Source organism: Narcine bancroftii, chromosome 4 (assembly GCF_036971445.1).
Source record: "Narcine bancroftii isolate sNarBan1 chromosome 4, sNarBan1.hap1, whole genome shotgun sequence".
NCBI lineage: Eukaryota > Metazoa > Chordata > Chondrichthyes > Torpediniformes > Narcinidae > Narcine > Narcine bancroftii.
Genome location: NC_091472.1, coordinates 318,963,997 through 318,980,201, shown reverse-complemented (window position 1 = coordinate 318,980,201; position 16,205 = coordinate 318,963,997). Strand labels below are relative to the sequence as shown.

At 43.1% G+C, this 16,205-nt stretch overlaps 1 protein-coding gene across 10 annotated transcripts in view; it reads right to left on the bottom strand.

The window, feature by feature from the left end:
- Window positions 1-16,205, bottom strand: part of LOC138762331 (glycophorin-C-like) — a 118,946-nt gene that overhangs the window by 81,609 nt on the left and 21,132 nt on the right. For 8 of the 10 annotated variants that reach the window (XR_011356897.1, XR_011356895.1, XR_011356898.1 and 5 more), the window contains one exon: window positions 6,653-6,804. The exons of the other annotated variants lie outside the window; for them this stretch is intronic. Coding sequence is in view for 1 of the 8 variants with exons in the window: in XM_069936105.1 (XP_069792206.1) it covers window positions 6,653-6,671 (19 nt within the window). In the remaining 7 variants the exon portion in view is untranslated. The remainder of the gene's footprint in view (window positions 1-6,652; window positions 6,805-16,205) is intronic. 10 annotated transcript variants of the gene reach the window in all.

Genomic DNA, 16,205 nt, shown 5'->3' with positions numbered 1-16,205 from the left:
ATCCCAACACCAGTTTTCAGCAAGTTTATTTTTTTAAAAATGGCATAACCAACATTTTTGGGCTTGAGCTCTTCATACTTTGGTATAAAGGTGATCAGACATTGGTCAAGGCCTCAAGTCTTAAATGTTGGCTGTGTACTTATATCTTTGCTATATAACATACACTGTTAGACCTTCTGAGTTTCTCCAACATTGTGTTTGTACTTCAATCACGCTGTCTGAAACTTAGCAGGTCATGCAGCATCTATAGGAAGTAAACGGGACTGAAGGTTTCAGGCCTGATCCTTTTCTCAAGGTAGAAGTAACAGGAGCCTGAATAAAAAGGTGGGGTTGCGGCAGTGGTGGGGGGGTGGGGGGTGGAGAAGAAGGAGTGGTCCTGTTTGTGGTGTGGAGCACTGAACTATCAGGCAGCTCTCAGACACTTCCTCCAACCTCTCACAGGTCCCCACATCCAAGTCATTATTTCCAACACCATCTCCAACCTCGTCACCTCTGGTCACTTCCCTCCAAATCCTACATTTCAAACAGTGGGAGGAAACTGGAGTACCAATGCAGACATTGGGAGAACATACAAACTCATTCCGGTCTGTGCAGGGTTCAAACCCGATCACTGGCACTGGAACACCATTCTGCTCACCACCAGGCTAACTGTGCTGCCCTTCATGGAAGCAGGGGTATCCAAATTTAGAGGGGGAAAATTAAAAAATCTCTATTTATGCCATCAGGTTTAAGGCTGTCCTGGATGAGTAAGTTGTATTGTTCACTTGCATTTCAAAGGCCTTCCATTCCACAGGCATGTACATACTTAGATTTGGACAGATTGTCCACTTCGCTCTACAGATGCTGCCTGAGAGTCTCTCCAGCTTCTCCATGTTCACAGCAGCATCTTCATGTTTTTTTCTTTGTATCTTTTCACACATTCATGCGTCAATTCATTTCTTGGCTTCATCAGAATCGAAACAGCAAGACTACGAGTTTTATTCATATAACCTTCAATGTGCTGATGAGGTTCAACACATTTTAGTTGGATTGGTTAATATAGCTTTGGCTGTAATAGTATTAACATACAACGTTACAGTACTGTATAGTCCCGTCAGCCACAATGCTGTGCTGACTGAAATATACCTACCAAAGAATAAAAATACTGGACCCTCCCAACCTCAATCCTATTTTCCCTATCTTTCTTTCTTTCTTTCTTTGGCTTGGTTTCACGGACGAAGATTTATGGAGGGGTATGTCCACGTCTGCTGCAGGCTCGTTGGTGACTGACAAGTCTGATGCAGGACAGGCAGGCACAGTTGCAGCGTTTGCAAGGGAAAATTGGTGGGTTGGGGTTGGGGGTTGGGTTTTCCTCCTTTGTCTTTTGTCAGTGAGGTGGACTCTGCGGTCTTCTTCAAAGGAGGTTGCTGCCCGCCGAACTGTGAGGCACCAAGATGCACGGTTGGAGGTGATATTGGCCCACTGGTGGTGGTCAATGGGGCAGGCACCAAGAGATTTCTTTAAGCAGTCCTTGTACCTCTTCTTTGGTGCACCTCTGTCTCGGTGGCCAGTGGAGAGCTCGCCATAGAACACGATCTTGGGAAGGCGATGGTCCTCCATTCTGGAGATGTGACCCACCCAGTGCAGTTGGGTCTTCAGCAGCGTGGATTCGACGCTTGCTTGCAGACTCTGCCAGCTCGAGTACTTCGATGTTGGTGATGAAGTCATTCCAATGAATGTTGAGGATGGAGCGGAGACAGCGCTGATGGAAGCGTTCTAGGAGCCGTAGGTGATGCTGGTAGAGGACCCATGATTCAGAACCGAACAGGAGCGTGGGTATGACAACGGCTCTGTACACGCTGATCTTTGTGTGTTTCTTCAGGTGGTTGTTTTTCCAGACTCTTTTGTGTAGTCTTCCAAGAGACTCTTAAATCCCCCTGTTGTCCCATACTTCACTACCACTCCTGGCAATGCACCTATAACTTTGTGTATGTAAGGCCCATAGGCTGATGTCTCCCCTAAACTTTCCTCCCTTCACTTTGAATAGATATCCTCTGGGAAAAAGGTGCTGATTGTCTGCTTTATCTATGCCTCCAAGAATTTTTTAAAAATCTGAACTGCAGTAAAGTACAGACAAATCAAAAGGCAGGAAAACACCTGCATCGTCTTCTGATATAGACCAGCAGTTTTCAAACATTTTCTTTCCACTCACATACCACCTTAAGTAATCCCTATGCCGTAAGTGCTCTGTGATTAGTAAGGGATTAGGGAATAAAAGGTCGAGAACCACTGCTCTAGACCCAATTGTTTCTGAAATATTTTGCTTGAGAAAAATTGTTATTGGCCCATTTCCTTTGGAGTAATGAAACCATGCACATAACGAGTCAATGAGGTACGATTAAAATGGTAGTTTTCAAACCTTTTTTCTTTCTACTCACATACCACCTTAGGCAATCCCTTACTATTTCTGTAAGTGGAAATAATAAGTTTGAAAATCCCTGATATAGACTATCAGCCCTCCAAAAATATCTAAAACGTATTTCCTAATGACATATAAAATACTGCTCATGTGATATCTCCCTAAATATACACCTGCACTCTTATCCCAACTGAATTCAATGCATTGAGAAGCAAGTCAAGAGACAGATGACTAATTAATGTTGAAGGAATGCTTCGCACCACATTCCTAGGGCTTATGTGACAAGCATTCCCCACAGAGGGAGACTTATCAGATTTTGTTTGAAAGAAGGATCATGCTGAATTTGATGGGAGTTTGAGCATCTGAAAGAGCATCAACCCTCAATGGTAACTCAGGTTCTTTTACCCACCTCCGCAGCCCGACCTGTTCATTTTCTGCAAGGCCCTACTTTTAAGCAAGAACAGTGTTTGATGTACCTGGACAACCTGCTCATCCAGGAGGGAGATTGAAAACTGGGCTGAATGGTGCACCCAATGTCACCAAAACCAAGGGGGGTAAAAAAAATCAGAGGTTCTCTAAGTGATCATTGGGGGAAATTAGAGAAGAAGTGAGCAAATTTATGTTCTTGGGAGTCACTATCTTGTATTGTGAAGAAAATACATCAAATCCTCTACTTCCTCAGGAATTTGCGAGGTTTGGTATGATCCTATAAACCCTGTGCTGACCCGTCTGGTATGAGGATACCAATACCCCGAGTCTAAAGCCCTGCAAAAGGTAGTGGACACATCACAGGTCATCATACCATCAGGAAAAAGGTCTCGGTACCACACGACTCGCACCACCTGGTTCAGGAACAGCTGCTCCCCCTCCACCATCAGACTCCTCAACAACAAACTCAGTGACTGGTGCACGGGCTAACTTTTGCACTTTATTCTTTCCTCTCTGTATTTTTGACAGAGTTTGTTTATATTTCTTTATTTGTTTACATGTTGAATACAGTTTTTTTTACACTTCCAATAAATGGTCATCTGCCTCATGCACAGGAAAAAGAATCTCAGGGTTATATGTGATGTTGTACAAGTACTCTTAACAATAAATCTGAAAAAAATTCATCTACAAATCAAAGTCTCCTTTTAAAATTGTAGAGTCCTCATTATGTTAGGACTTTTCAAATATGTCATGAAAGGTTTCATGCAGAATTTAATACCAAAATGTAGAAATCAGGAGTCCGCAGCCAGTCTATTACAACAGCAAATTCAGTCTCCCATCCCTCTACCTGCAAGTTCTATTTACCTCAGATATTAGGCTTCGTGGCACCCACCACACTCTGGCTGTAAAATAACAAACACTTTTCAAACTTCCTTCTCACCATGCCATTAAATACCCAAAATCAACACTTCCCCTATTAATTATGCACAAACAAGCATAATTAAAGAGAAATGTCTAAAAACCTGTTCACAGAAGTGGGTTTTGAAAGGAACACCTAGAATATAAAGAAAGGGAGAGAGGTCGACTATATTAGGGACTTAACTGAAGGAGGCATTGTATCAATAAAAGATTTCTTTAAAGTCAGGATGATCAAGATGTGGTGATATGTAATTACGCTACTAGATCACCAGGGGTCATCCCAGTGACCTTGTCTAGAAAGCAGTCCAGAGCTACAGTCTAGCCTTCCAGATTCATCTTGCAGAGAGACAAGACCTCTTAGAGTACATATTAATTTATTAAAGCTGTCTTATACTCGCACTGCTAGTGTGGTTATTGTCAGTACAATTTAATAAACTAATATCATAGCTACTTGCATGGAAGCTGCTCCTGCTCCAACACGCATTCCCAACCACCTGGAGACTCTTCCTGGGGAATGGAATCCAGGAACAACCAGCACACACGTGCATCTGAGGACAGAGACGGCAAGGGACCGCTGTACTGGAATCATCGTGGAATGCGGGGAAGACCACAGAAGTACGATAGGGCAGGTAAGAAACAGCCAACAGCGTTGCCTGCCTGTAGGTTCGCTGGTACAGGCACCGCCGACCTCAAACCCCAGTCCAATCAGAATGGGGCCACTACAAGTGTGGGTGGAAGGATCTCCACAAGTCGTGCTCCCGATCGCCACATATGTGCAGAATTCCCGACCACGCCAGAGCCAAGGAAACTGCTACCTCTGGGATCCACCCTAAGTCCGCTGCAAACGTCCCAAAGCCATAGACTCAGCCAACAGCCCCAAGCACCCAGGTTACTCCTCCAGCAGACACAAGCTCCACAGAGGCTTTACCAGGAGCTCCCAGTACCCCAGGGTCCACCCTTGCTACACCTAAACACAGAGACCACGTGGAGACTGGGAACGACCTCCAGGGTACACCCACATTACCTAAGGGACAAGAGAATGCGGCTTAGCCATGTGCTGCGACCAGACAGGCTGGAGCTCGACCCCAGAAATCCTGGAGCCGGCACGCACTTCGGCCGCTGGCAGAGATGCTTTCTGAATTACGTAGAGGGTGCTGAGGCATCAGATAAAGAGCTATTAATGCTGCTGTTAACGCAGATAGGAGACCACCCTTATTCCCTTATACAGGATGCCAGGTCCTACCAAGAGGCAATGAGAACTTTACAGAAGCATTACAGTAAGGGGCATAGCAAACTCTACTCCCGGTATAGGCTCATGACCAGGACACAAGTAGGGGAGTCTGCCAGAGACTTTATACTCTCTCTGAAAGACCTGGCGAGAGGCTGCAACTTTAAAGCAGTATCAGCCCAAGAGTATGCGGAGGACCTTATGATGGACAGAATTGTTGCGGGCATGTGGTCCACTGAGACCATCGATTGCTGGAGAAAGGAATGGTGGGGCTAGATGAGGCAGAGACTATTGCAGAAGCTTTAGAAAGCACCAAGAAAGAATTGGAGAAGTACTCACAGGACCCTGGGGCTAGGACAAATGTCACACTGCTGGATTCTCTAGCCCCACGAAAAGAAAAGTGTGCTGCTTCACAGGAATTCACTGCAGCAACAGTGAGGGTCCCAAGTGCTTTTTCTGTGGACAAAGAAAGCACCCCAGAGCCCTCTGCCCTGCCAGAGAAAATGTCTGTTCCAACTGTGGAAAACATGAGCAGAACAGAAGCCCCAAGGCCCTAGCCAAGGCCCATTCTCATGCTAATGAGAGGCGGAAAAGCACTTCTTTCTTCACAAACAGAAGAAGAATGCCATGTGCAGCCGGCCATCTTGGACAAATGCAACAGAGCAGAGGACACAGTCTTCAGGAGATGAATATGACACCGAGTACTATCGGATAGAAGGACACGAAGGACTTGCTTCCCTACGCATGAATCAGTCAAGTCCACACAATTTATCTGACGCCACTGTGTGCATCAAAATTAATGATGTGAGAGTAAATTGCTTAATAGATAGTGGAAGCACTGAAAGTTTCATTGACCAGGGGTTAGTCAACCCTAGACTTGATGGCAGACCTAATCCCATTCAAGAGAATCCCCAGCCCATATGGCCACATGACCAACCAGTACTTCCCACTCCCACACCTCCACCGAGAAAGGCCGAAAGACAGACCGCACTCCCCACCCCTATACCACTACCAAGGAGGTACAGAAGGCAACGGAAGCCACGAAAAATTTTGGACTTATGAACTTACAAACAAGGGAAGGAGGATGGGGGGAATAACAATTTTTTTAAGGGGGGTGAATGTGGTGATATGTAATTACACCACTAGGTGACCTTGTCTATAAAGCAGTCCAGAGCTACAGTTTAGCCTTCCAGGTTGATCTTGCAGAGAGACAAGACCCTCTTAGTGTACATATTAGTTTATTAAAGCTGTCTTATACTCACACTGCTGGTGTGGTCAGTACACAAGATGCTAGAATTTGGGAAGAACAGATGATCAGACGCAGGGAGGGGATGGCCACTAAGGAATTCAAGAATCAAAAAAAGTGATGGAAGAAAGGGTTACATAGCACGAAACGGTTCCTTTCAGACGACCATATCTGCATTAATTATGATGTAACCATATTTGCCTGCAAGGCCCTAACCCTCAGTGTCTTTCCTTTCTAAGTACTTGTCCAAAAACCTCAAACACTGCAAGACTATTTTCCTCCACCACCTCCTCTAACAGCTCATTTCAATTAAACATCACTCTCTTCAGAAAACTTACCTCTCAGATCTTTATGTATCTCCCCTCTTGTCAAAGCATCACAAGAGTCTCAACACCCACCCTGAAACATTCACTTTATTTCAAAATGCCGTTACCTGGGAGAATGGTTGACATTGTCCAAGTCTAGCAGGTTACCATGGAGCAAGGGGGAAGAGGAAAATTGAAGTAAATACAGCTATGGCTCTTCGTCAGGAGACCAAATTAAAGCAGATGAACAAGTGAGGAAATCGATCTAACGCCTCCTGGTCTGAAATGCAAAATGAAAGAGCACAATTATTTTGATTGGAAACACAATTGAGGGAACTAGAGGAGAAACTATCAATTTCTCTGACAAAAGGAATCCTTTCCAGGCACTTGGATCACAATATTACATCAAGCCCATTTCCAAAGGCTCACGAGCACATTCCAGGAAATTTATCCCCACAGAGATCATTTAGGTAAAAGGGCTCATCTGACTATTCACGTGAACATTAACATCACGAAAACCAAGGAGCTTATTGAAGATTTGAGGAAGGGAGCCTGAGAGACCATGTGCCTGCCTGCATTGATGGGCAGAAGGAGGAGAGACTTGGAACCTTCAAGCTCCTGGGAGCCCATATTTCAGAAGACATTTCCTATAGCCAGCACATTGAGGCAATCATAAAGAAGGCAAACCAGCACCTCTATTTTTTCAGGGGCCTGAAGACATTTAGCAAACCATCAATCAAACTTCGACAGATGCACTGTGGAAAGTATGCTGACTGAATGGCTCACAGCTTGGTTTGGCAATTCCTGCAGGAATGCAGAAGGTATCAATCATAGCAGAATCCATCAAGGATTCGGACTCCATCCCCTGTCTCCCCTCCATCCATTGAACTCTGATTCCTGTCTTTTTCATTTTAAATTTTAGACATAAAGCATGATAATAGGCCATTTTGGCCCACAAATCTGTACCACCAAATTACACCCAATTAACTTATTCCCCTGCTGTATGTCTCAAATGGAGGGAGGAAACGGACTCCCAGGGAAAACCCACACAGACACGGGGAGAACGTACAAACTCCTTACAAACAGCGCAGGGTTCGAACCTCAATCTTGACTGCTGGCTGTAACGGTGTTGTACTAACCCCTACACCAACCATGCTGCCCAAATACACCCATGTGATCATTAACCCATGAACCCCATATGTCTTTGGAACATGGGAGGAAACAAGAGCACTCAGAGGAAGTCCACACAGTCACAGGAGAACATACAAACTCCTTCGAGACAGGGAAAGATTCAAACACAGACATCAGAGCAGAAATAGGTTTGCCAGCCAATCAAGTCTGTCTCACCATTCATTTTCCCACCCAGCCCCACTGACTGGCCTTCTCCCCAAAAATCAAGCACCTATCAATCTCTCCCTTAAAAACACTCAACAATGGCCTCCACAACCACCTTTGGCAACAAATTCCACAGATTCACTACCATTTGGTAAAGAAATTCCCCCACATCTCTGTTCTAAGTGGACGCCCTTCAATCTTGAAGTTGTTCCCTCTTGTCCTAGACTCTCCCACCGTGGGGAACAACCTTTCTACATCTACTCTGTCCACACCTTTCAACATTCAAACTGTTTCAATGAGATCCCCCCTCATTCTCCTAAATTCCAACAAGTACAGGCCAAGAGCAGTCAGTCATTCCTCATATGATACGAAATAGTGGAGAAACTCAGCAGGTCAAACAATGTACTTTATATAGCAAAGATAACGATATATAACCAACATTTTGGGGTTGAGTTCTTCATCAAAGTTCCTCCTATGATAACCCTTTCATTCCTGGAATCATCCTTGTTAACTTCCTTTAAACCCTTCCTATTGGCAGAACATCCTTTCATAAATGAGGAGCCCAGAACTGCTCACAATCCTCCAAGTAAGGTCTCACCAGGGCCTTCTAAACCCCCAACATCACATCCCTGCACTTGTATTCCAGTTACTGGTGCTGCAATAGTGATGAACTAACCGCAACCCTAACTGTACTGCTCAATTATAGTTTTTCTTTACAAGTATAAGTTTTGATGCAGATGTACCTTGTACAATAATTATACAATAAAGTCATTATCATTAAGAAAATACTTTGGGTAGAACTTGAAGTCCCATAATCTGTGGTACCATGAACTTAGAACCAGGAAATGGGTTGAGCATACAGTCTATTGGTGAACATCTAGGACGTGGGCTGAATTGGTTTGTATACCATAGGTTCCTGCAAAAACCAAACTAGATTGAAAAACCTAATTTTAATCAGCAAAAATGTACAAAATATTGAAGCATCACCTCATAAATCATATAGGTTTCAAGGGAGAGTTTATTCATAGAAAATGCATCTTTTGTCCAAGCCATGAATGAATTATCAGCCATGTCCCTAATCTAACATTGATATTGTAGTGAATCTCTCAAATTTAAAAAAAGACTTGAATGCCAGAACTGAGAAGCAACAAAGAGAAGTATTTAAAATTGTAAAAGGAGATTGATGGTGCCTTATGAAGGTGATCAGGCTGAAGCGAACCTCTGGGCTCACTTGCTATTTCTTATGTTCTAATGTCCACTATGAAAAATGATTTCCACTGGTTGGGAGAACAACAGATGGGAGATCATTAATTTTAATGGTCATGGAAACCTGTGGGGTACTTTCATTCACCCCATGGGGGTGCGCACGCGCACATCTGAGGTGTGAAAAGCAGAGTTAACATGTAGACCCTTGAACCTTTCACCAGAAAGATATGGTTAGTGTCCAGGATTCAAATCTTTGCGGTCTGTATTGAGTTTGTACATTCTCCTTGTGTCTGAATGTAACAGTTTCCTCTCACCAATCAAAATGTGGTAAATCAATTGGGTGGCACAAGCTTGTGGGCAGAAAGGGCCTGCTACCATGTTGTACGTCTAAATTTAAGAATGAGGAAAATCTAAGAGATGCTTGAAGAAAAGATGCTTCTGGTAGCAAGGTGGTGGACAGAATGAGGTAGAGACAGTGCAAATGCATCAGTGCGCATTGAGAAAGGGAGGTGAATGATGGGTCTGAAGGTGAAGTAGAAAGGAGATGAAGGAGTACACAAAAGAAATGAAATGATGGAACTGCAATATAGAACACAGCAGATGCTGCAGATGCTACTGGAAATACCCACATGGAAATTTCTCCCAAAAAGAGGAAAAAAACAGGGTCAATCTGTGGAGTCTTTAAAATCATGAAGGACAGATACAGAAAGGAAGTCCAAATAAAAGGGCAATAAAAACAAAAAAATTGCAGATGCTGGAAATCTGAAATAAAAGATGTAAATGCAGAGGTGATCAGTAGTCTCTTGGAAGAAAGAAGCAGTCAAATGTTCAGAAAGATGTCCTGCCATCATAACATTTATTCTATTTTAGCTGAAACTTCATTGCTTTAAAATAGCAAATCCTGAAAATTCAACAAAAAGGATTAAGAAAGATTTTTCTTACCCATTCAATGATTCCAATGTTGAATATTATTCACTAGAATGATTCCTGGAATGAAGGGATTAACATACAAGGAATGATTGACAGCCCTTGGACAGTACTCCTTGGGAGTTCAGAAGGATGAGGGGAACCTCAGAAGCATTTTGAAAGGCCTGGAGACAGTAGATGTGGCAAAGTTGTTTCCTATGATAGGGGAGTCAATGACAAGAGTGCTTAACTTTAGGTTTGAAGGGTGCTCATTTAAAACAGATGTGGAGGAACTTCTTTAGCCAGAGGGTGGTGAACCTATAGAATGTGCTCCACAGGCAGCTGTGGGGGCCAAGTCATTGGGTGTTTTTCAGGCAGATTCACAGGGTATCAGAAGGTTATGGTGAGAAGGTAGGGGAGTGGGGATGAGTGGGAAAATGGATCAGCTCAGCAATGAATGGCAGAGCAGACTCGATCTCGAATGGACATTATCAAATAGTCTTGAAAGAAGCATGTCCTGGGTTTGCCACTTGTGCCAACTGGTTGTTAAAGCAAAATGTTTGCCACATTCATACTGTGAGAAATTAGTGTAGCGGTTAGTGCAATGTGGCAACAGAATCAGCAATCAGGACTGGGGTTCAAATCCTGTGTTGTCTGTAAGGAGTTTGTTTGCATCTGTTGGGGTTTTTTCCAGGGCCTTCAGTTTCCTCCCACCGTTCAAATCATACCGGGGTTGTAGCCCAGGCTCGAGGGCCTAAAGGTAACTCGTGTTACCGTGCTGTGTGTCTTGAGTTTAAAAAGGTAAATGTAATTTAAAATGTACATTATTCACATTTTTATAAACAAATTTTCATCTCTTGGAGGAGAATAAATTTGGTTTATTGCACTCAGTTCTGGTCAAGTTATTATGGGTTGGAGGTAGATGCTTCAGAAAGGATGTAGAGGAGATTTACAAGGGTGCTGCCTAGATTGGGAAATGTGTTTTATAAACAAGGTTGACAGAGCTAGGGGTTTCCTCTTTAAAGAAATGAAGGATGACTTAATAGGGCTTAGATAGGGTAGGCAGCCAGTACATTTTTCCCTGGGGCAACAATATCAAATACCAGAGGATGTCTGTTCAAGATGAGTTGAGGAAGATGTCAGAGGCAAATTTGTTTTTTTTTTAAACCAGAGTGGTGGGTGCCGAGAATAACATTGCTGGTGGTGTTTGTGGAAACTGGTACCCGAGTGACATTCAACAGGCTCTTCACAGATACGAGAAATGGGTATGAGATAGGGAAGGATTAGATTGTTGTGGTGTAGGCTGACAGAGGTCAATACAAAATTGTGGGCAGAAGGGCCTTCAACATGCTGTAATGTTCTGTGATCTATGTTCTTAGGAAGAGTTCAATGATATTTACACAAGTACAATCTACCAATGTAATGAAAGTCTCACTTCCTGCAGTGTCCCTGGTATATCATCATTTTTAAGACGAATTAGCACAAGGCCCCATGAAGAGAATATACAATGGAAGATAGTAGTAGAAACAGAAGGGAACAAATAAATCCAGACCAATTAAACCTGAAACATTGACACCCTGTAGAGCTCGTCAAAAGAACCAAAGACTTGTTGATCCAAACCAAGGCTTTTATTAGCAAAAGACAGGAGCTCTTCACAGGTGGCCGACCAGTCCGGTATGATCCGACCTGGCTAGGGACACAACCTTTAAGGCCCAGACAGTAGGCGTGGCTTAGCTCTCAGCCAATCGCTGTAAGCACAGTCTAGATACTGTAACTATATACACTATATACATTGGTGATAGGTCTGTACTATCACACACCCCTCGATTGATTCTGCTCAACCCAACGAGTTCCTCCAATAACTTCTTTTTTTGCTCCACATTCAAGCATCTACAGGGCAGCACACTTAGCCCAACACTGTTACTGCGTCAGTGATCGAGACTTGGGTTCAGATCCCACACTGTCTGGAAAGAGTTTGTACGTTCTCCCGGTGTCTGCATGGGTTTTCCCCGGGTGCTCTGGTTTCCTCCCACCCTTCAAAACATACCAGTGTTTAAAGGTTAATTGGGTGTGATTGGGTGGCACGGGCTACAAATGTGGGCATGTCAAATGACAGTGAACAGGTTGAAAATGCCTGTTATATTTTTACAAAATAACCTTTTATGGTTCCCCATCTGGCAGGAGTTTGCAAGTAGGCGCGTATACCACACAAGTATGAATGCCTGCCTGTAGGTCCTATGCCTGGATAGTATGCAAAACAAAGCTTTTTCACTGCATCTTGGCACACTTGCAAATAAACATTTCAATAATATCAAAATATAGATTTTTCATTGTCCTAATCAAAAAAAGTACCCAAGCAAAATTCTGTTTGCTATTGATATATAGAGGTCGAGGTGCCACAAGACTAGTACCTCCAGGTTCAGGAACAGCTGCTCCCCCTCCACCATTAGACTCCTCAACGACAAACTTAAAGACTAATTTAAGGACTCTGACTTGTGCACATTAGTCATTAGTAAATATTTATTTTCGGTATTGCACTTCCTTCTTGTTTACATTTTCTCTTTTGTTTTCACCTTTTCCAGAGTAATTTTTTTTTGCACCACCGACATGCAGAAATTCTGCCTGGCTTGCAGGTAAAGAATCTCAGGGTTGTATGTACAGACACGTATGCACCCTGACAATAATCGGAACTTGGATCGACTTTCAGGCAGAGCTTCCCAGAATTCTTGAAGGTACAACAACTTAGTCACACCATTACTCGACTACTGAGCATGTCCCAACAATGAATTCTGGAACACAGTGAAATAGAGGGAGAACAAAGAAAAAAAAAGAAAGATATCAATAAGATAGAAAAAGTGCCGAGAATATTAACTAGAACGTTGCCTGGACTTCAGGAACTGAGTAAATGCACTGATATGCTGGAGGAACCTCAGCTGATCTCTTCACCATCTATAGGAGACAGATATGCAACTCAGGAACTGTATTACAGGGAAAGGTTTAAACAGGTTAGGATTTTATTTCCTGGAGCGTAGAAGACTGAGCGGAGATTTGATCGAGGTATTTAAAATTATGAGAGGGACAGACAGAGTCAATGTAGATAAACTTTTTTCACTGAGGGTCAATGAGATACAAACCAGAGGACATGGGTGAGGGTGAAAGGGAAAAAGATTAGGGGGAACTTCCTCACACAAAGAGTGGAGGGGGTGTGGAATGAGCTGCCAAATGAAGTGGTGAATGTGGGCTCAATTTTAACATTTAAGATGAATTTGGACAGGGACATGGATGGGGTGGGGGGGTATGGAGGGCTATGGATTGGGTACAGGTCAGTGGGACTAGCCCAAAAAAATGTTTCATACAGACTAGAAGGGCAGAAGGGGCCCATTTCTGTGCTCAATGTTCTATGGTCCTGTTATAGCTCTGTACAAGCCCTTCAGCCCCCGTTTGTGAACCTACTCCATGACAAGCAATTTTTTTTCCTACTGCTTCCTTATAATCCTCCATTATTCTCATATCCATGTGCCTCAGAGACTTTTGAATGCTCCTATTGTACCAACCTACCTCTCCAACCCCAGCAATGCATTTCAGGCACTGACCACTCTCTGGATTAAAAAACTTGCCTCTTGTCATCTCTCCTAAACTTTCCTCCACTTACCTTAAATTGATTACCTCTGGTCTTGGCCATTGCTGCCATAGGGAAAAGGTGCTGGATGTCCACCCTATCTATGCCTCTCATAATCTTATACACCTCAACTGAGTTGCCTCTCAAAGAGAATAATTTTCCTGCAATAAAGAAAATGACCTGCTAGTGGATGAAACAGGCAAGGGAGTTAACCCCAAAATTCTTCCACAAAAAAAAAGCAATTCAGGACCTGGCCCATTCCCCTAGATGCAGCCTCTGCAATCTTTAACCATGGAATGAGAGCTCATTTTGGTTGGTCTACATTGTAGAATGTTCCTCTGTATGATTACAGTTTAATAAGGAAATGCTCAATTAAACCATCATTAATTACTCAGGTAAAATACCATCGCCATCAGTTACTGTATCCAACTGGAGTTTGTTTAGCTAGCATTCTCATTTCCAGAGGGTTGAGCAAATTTCCAGTGTACTCTCAAGTTTATTTTGGTAGCTGAGGCAAATGTCTGTCAGTTGCTAAAGGCAGTGTTACCTTCAGAATGTTGGGATATCACTCTCTTAACACATGATGCTCCCTCATGACAGCTAGAAACAAAAGGTAGTGTTGATATTTCCAGCCATAGTGACATGCGACCTTTAACCATGGAATGAGAGCTCATGATACACGATCAAAAATTTTAGTTTAATTTGTACTTTAACAGTGCAGAGATGGGCAGCGAATGGACCATCCAAGGACATCAACTTTGAATTGTGAAGATGTGAGCTTTAATTAGTCCTCTGTGACGCCCTCATCCACTCCTTCATATTAATCACCCCCTTGGCACCTTCCCCTGTGGCTGCAGGAGGAGCCACACCTCCTCCCTCACCACCATTTGGGGTCCCTGAACAGTCCTTCCAAGCGATGCAACACTTACTTGTGCTTCCACAGGAGTCACCTACAGCAGGTGGTGCTCCCATTGCAGCCTTATTATCGAGGAGGCTGGGAGATCACCTCACTGAGCACCTTCGCTCTGTAGGCATCGGTGACAGGGATCTCCCAGTGGCCAATCATTTCAATTCTGCATCCCATTCCTGCATTAACAGGTCTCATGGACAGTACTGTCAAACCAAGACCACCTGTAAAGGATGAGCAACGGTAACTTTCCATCTCAGCACTCTCCAACCAGATGGGATTAACATGAACTTCTCTGGATTCTACTAACCTACCCTCTGTTCTCCCCCCCTTTTCTCCATCCCTCTGTCTCCTTTCCTCCAGTTCTCCACCCCCTTCCATTCAAGCTATCCACATTTTCCTTGTTTACTGGGGTGCCCTTATTCACCCATTACCTGCGTGTCTGGGCTCCTCCCCCTGCCCCTCACCCTTTTGTTTGGGTGCATGCCTACATCTTGCTCATATCTTGATATCTTAATGAGGGGTTCAAGCCTGAATCATTGGTTTATGTACCCACATCTTTGCGACATAAAGTACACTGCTTTACCGGATTCGTTTCTCCAGCGTTGTGTTTTGACTTCAATCACACTACCTGATGTACTATGTAGAGGGTGGCAAGCCTGGATGACATGCAAAACCAAGCTTTTCACTGTATCACATTTGATAATAGACAATTAATTTAGATCAAAATATAGATTTTCACTGATCTAAGCCAATAAAGTACCAAACCCAAATTCTTTTTGCTATGACTGAGTTTCAGGTAGAGCTGAAGAATTCACAATGAGCATCTGTTGAAGGTACAGCACAGATGCAACATTCCTCGACTGCCTTAGCATGACCCAACAATTAATTCCAAAACACAATAGAGAGAGAAGTCATTTCCTTATGTGAAAAGAGATAGGAGCCCACATTTTGCAATCAACGCTGAAAGCATTTCCCCCAAAGCGAAGAGCACTTCTGCGTTGGAAATGCGATAATAATGAGTTTATTATCATATACATTGTACAATGTACATACGCAGCAAAGTCTTACTTGCTGCAGCTGAACAGGTACTTCATTTAAAAACAAATCTACAAAAATATACATTAAATTAAAAGGATAATAAATACAAAAATAGGTAGAGCATCTATTCAATTACCATATGGGGGAAAAACAGTGGCCAACAATCGTCCAGACCATCCCTTTTTGGTGTTGTTGGAGCAGTCTCTGATCAGTGTAACAAGGGGAGGTTCAAAAGCCTGATAGTAATTGGAAGGAAAGAGTTCTTGAGCCGAGAAGTGCTGGTCCTCAGCTTTGTGGACATTCCACTTGAAGGTGGCATTGAGAAGAGGTTATGACAAAAGTCCTTTATGATGTTGGCTGCCTTCTGGGGCGATTGAAAATACACATTGGTGCAAATTACTCTGTATGGGTTCCAAGGTTTGTGTTTGCAAAACATGAAGCTTTTACATCATAAACCACAGAACTAGGAACTGCCCGTTTAAATGCTCAACTCAAAATAAACGATACAAAGAAGCAAATTTTTGCAGAATTATTTTTGGAGGTTTTTTTTTAAGTCAGCTTCAAATCCCAAAGGAAGACTTTAAATGACTGTTATTTTATTCAAGAACTGAAAGATTGATATTCCATCTTTGATCTTGTGAGAGATAATAGAATATAGGAAGTAAAG